Source organism: Triticum dicoccoides, unplaced genomic scaffold (genome assembly GCF_002162155.2).
Source record: "Triticum dicoccoides isolate Atlit2015 ecotype Zavitan unplaced genomic scaffold, WEW_v2.0 scaffold166506, whole genome shotgun sequence".
NCBI classification, from domain to species: domain Eukaryota; kingdom Viridiplantae; phylum Streptophyta; class Magnoliopsida; order Poales; family Poaceae; genus Triticum; species Triticum dicoccoides.
The window spans coordinates 1-3,064 of record NW_021219179.1 but is presented as its reverse complement, the minus strand read 5'-3'; the positions used below and the strand labels follow the sequence as shown (position 1 = coordinate 3,064).

The window sequence follows — 3,064 nt, the reverse complement described above, 5'->3', positions numbered from 1 at the left end:
ACACACACACACACACACACACACACACACACATGTGCGGTTGGTCTGACACAACCACGTGGTGGAACACGACACCATGCCCTGACCATGACGGTGGTCGCGCTGCTGCAGGACTACGCGGTGTCGAAGGTGCTTCTGGAAGAGGCGGCGAGCAAGTTCGCGGAGGAGAGCGGCATCAGCCTAGTGACCGTGCTGCCCGCGTTCACCCTGGGCGCAGCGCCGGTCTCGCAGGCCAAAACCAGCGTCCCCGCTATCCTCTCCTTGTTGTCTGGTGAGCATTTCTCTTCTACTAGTATCATTTTATTATATCTCTGTTAACGACCAACTAGAAAAACTGTCTGGTGTCTATATATATATATATATATCTTTTGCAGGTGACGAGGCACAGCTGGATATCCTGAAAGGCCTGCAGTCGGTCACGGACTCTGTGGCGATAATCCACGTGGACGACCTCTGCCGCGCCGAGGTGTTCCTCGCCGAGAACGAGCCATCATCGGGGAGGTACATCTGCTGCAGCCACAACACCACCATCCCCCAGCTCGCCCGTCTCCTGGTGGAGAAGTACCCACAATACATCGTGAAACCTGAACGGTATATCAGACTATGATGATGAGTTGCCTTCCACGAGACACACACACACGGATATATTGTTTCTTATCGCGGGCTTTAACGATATATCCATGTGTTTTTTTTTTTGCAGTTTTGATGCGTACCCTGAGAAGCCAAGAGTGAGTGTTTCTTCCGAGAAGCTCATCAGTGAAGGGTTCAAGTACAAGTACGATGACCTGAGTGAAATCTTTGACGATGTCGTCGAGTACGGTAGGACCACAGGGATTCTTCCCTACTGATATATATGCTCATGTCCTGCCGATCATATGTGCTTTCTAGACGAGTGAGTGTATCTAGACATGTTTTTTGTGTGTAGATACATCCATTTGAGAGTAAAATATTTTGGAACGGAGGGAATAATAAGCAATAAAAACCCACACACTTGTACGTGTGTCATTAGGGTGACTTAGTTTCCGTGTACGGATGTGCATGTGTGCGCACCATCTTCTTTGATTTCCTTCTCATGCAATCTATGTTCTTTGATTGCAAGTCATTTTAGAGTACCTCGTCGCAGATGATTTTGACAATATTAGCCTATTTCTGAAAGTTGGCACGAAATGAAGAACTTCTCTAAAAAATATCTATCTATTATAAAATTAAAATAAGAATCAAACAAACCATTACGTTCGTCCATATAGATTAAATTATCTTGACCACTTATTTTAGAGATTAAGGGTTGAGATTAAAGATGTAAATGTTACATGCAAATATAGTTACATATAGACAACTGAACACGCCATGTATAAAAATACGTTCCAACCGCACCGAAAAGCGATTGACAGGAAAAGCCATCGGAGGAGTTTAGGTTGACATGGAAAGATAAGTTAATTTAGAATGAGTAAGTCGGAGTGTCAATGATGAAAGGACTCTGTCTTTGCTCCTGCGTAAGTACATAGAAAAGTACTAGCAACATGCCCGTGTGTTCAACGGGAAAAAATTATCTTGTCTCTTACCTAAAAAGAATAACTCAAAACTTTCAGTATGTCCATGTCATATATTTTAACCCCACCTTTAGTGCCTACCTCCTTCTCTCATCCTCACCAACTATGATAGCGGTGTTTACCTGACGACAATGAACTCGCCACCGCATGTCACACCTTTCATTGCACCAGCATAAGGGAATATTTCACAATGAAAACTTTAAAACACTAATATGATCGAAATGGGCGTAATGGGTGCCCTCCAAGATTCACTCTGGTACATAAACCCTCTCATATTCCTACCTGATTTTTGCACAATGCCCATGCTTCACTCATCAAATCAGGATTGGTCGGATCAAAGAACTGGGTCGCGGCACATTGCCGAGGATGGAAGGTGCACTGAGGGCAGAGTGCGAGGAAAATACACAGAAACTCGATGGAACATGGCAGGATTGGAAGTTTGGTCATTTCATCACATGTGCAATCGCTATCAATTCTAAAAATTTCATATACTTTGCAGATGGCATCCCCTCCTGGCAAGCTAGGTATGGGCGTAGCCTGCAAACGAACACAACACATAGATGCAATACCGTTGCTAAATAAAATATAATCTAATGACTAAAAGTATGTCCTTATGTTCAAATTACAGACAATCGCGTACCAATGACGTGCCCCCCATGCCTCATGTGGCTCGTTTCCCTTGTAGCCTAACTCTCAGCAGCTCCATGTTCTATGCTTTGTCGTCGTCTACCTGCGCGTGACATTGATGACGTGCTTTTAGGGCCACACACATTTGGATGACATACATGTGTGACCGACGAGTGGAACGGCTGAGCAATGCAAGAAAAATGCAGATGGCACCCACGTGGTCACTAGGTCTAATCACGTGGTGCAGGGGGCGGGGCGAGGATGATAGGGTAGTATATAGGACAACAGTATGCGCCGTGGTGAGCTGGTGTTGTGCGTCGTGGTGCACTGGTGTTGTGCACCATGGTGCGCTGGTGCTGGAGTATATGTCTGGTGGCACTCTGGCCAACCGGCACCACTCCACCACGCCGTCACTAACCTATCGCCCGCATGCGAGTCCTCCACAATGTGGTCGTTGCACTGGAGCACCCCCACGGCGACATCTCCAAGGTGCACGGCAACATGTCGGCCTCCAACGTGCTCCTCGACAGCGATGGCAGCGTGCGGCTCTAGGGTCGGCCTATGAGGGACCTTCTCAGTCGCCATCACGCCGGTGATGGGGTTGCCGGGTACGCAGATCACTCTTTTCTCCGCACGGACATCGTGTCCAAGACGTCTGACATGTACGTCTTTAGCATGCTGCTGCTCAAGGCCGTCATTGTCTCACCGGCTGCCGGAGTGCCAGGCCTGGACGACAACTGCCAGTACCTAGCGGTGAAAGTGCTGCCACTCATGGTGGCATCTGGGGTGACGGGGCTCATGGACGGCAGGCTGGACGACGACCACGATGTCGTGGAGGTGGACGACATCACGCGGTTCAAGGTCAGCCGCGTCATGGCGCAGCCGGG

General features: G+C 48.2%; 1 protein-coding gene across 1 annotated transcript; it reads left to right on the top strand.

Moving 5' to 3' along the window:
- The first annotated feature begins 38 nt into the window (after positions 1 to 38).
- LOC119344363 (anthocyanidin reductase ((2S)-flavan-3-ol-forming)-like) lies at positions 39 to 1,033 on the top strand. Its single transcript, XM_037614823.1, has 3 exons — positions 39 to 271; positions 375 to 591; positions 701 to 1,033. The coding sequence occupies exons 1-3, from the start codon at positions 88 to 90 to the stop codon at positions 846 to 848; spliced, it is 549 nt and encodes a 182-aa protein (XP_037470720.1). The 5' UTR covers positions 39 to 87; the 3' UTR covers positions 849 to 1,033.
- The last annotated feature ends 2,031 nt before the right edge of the window (positions 1,034 to 3,064 follow it).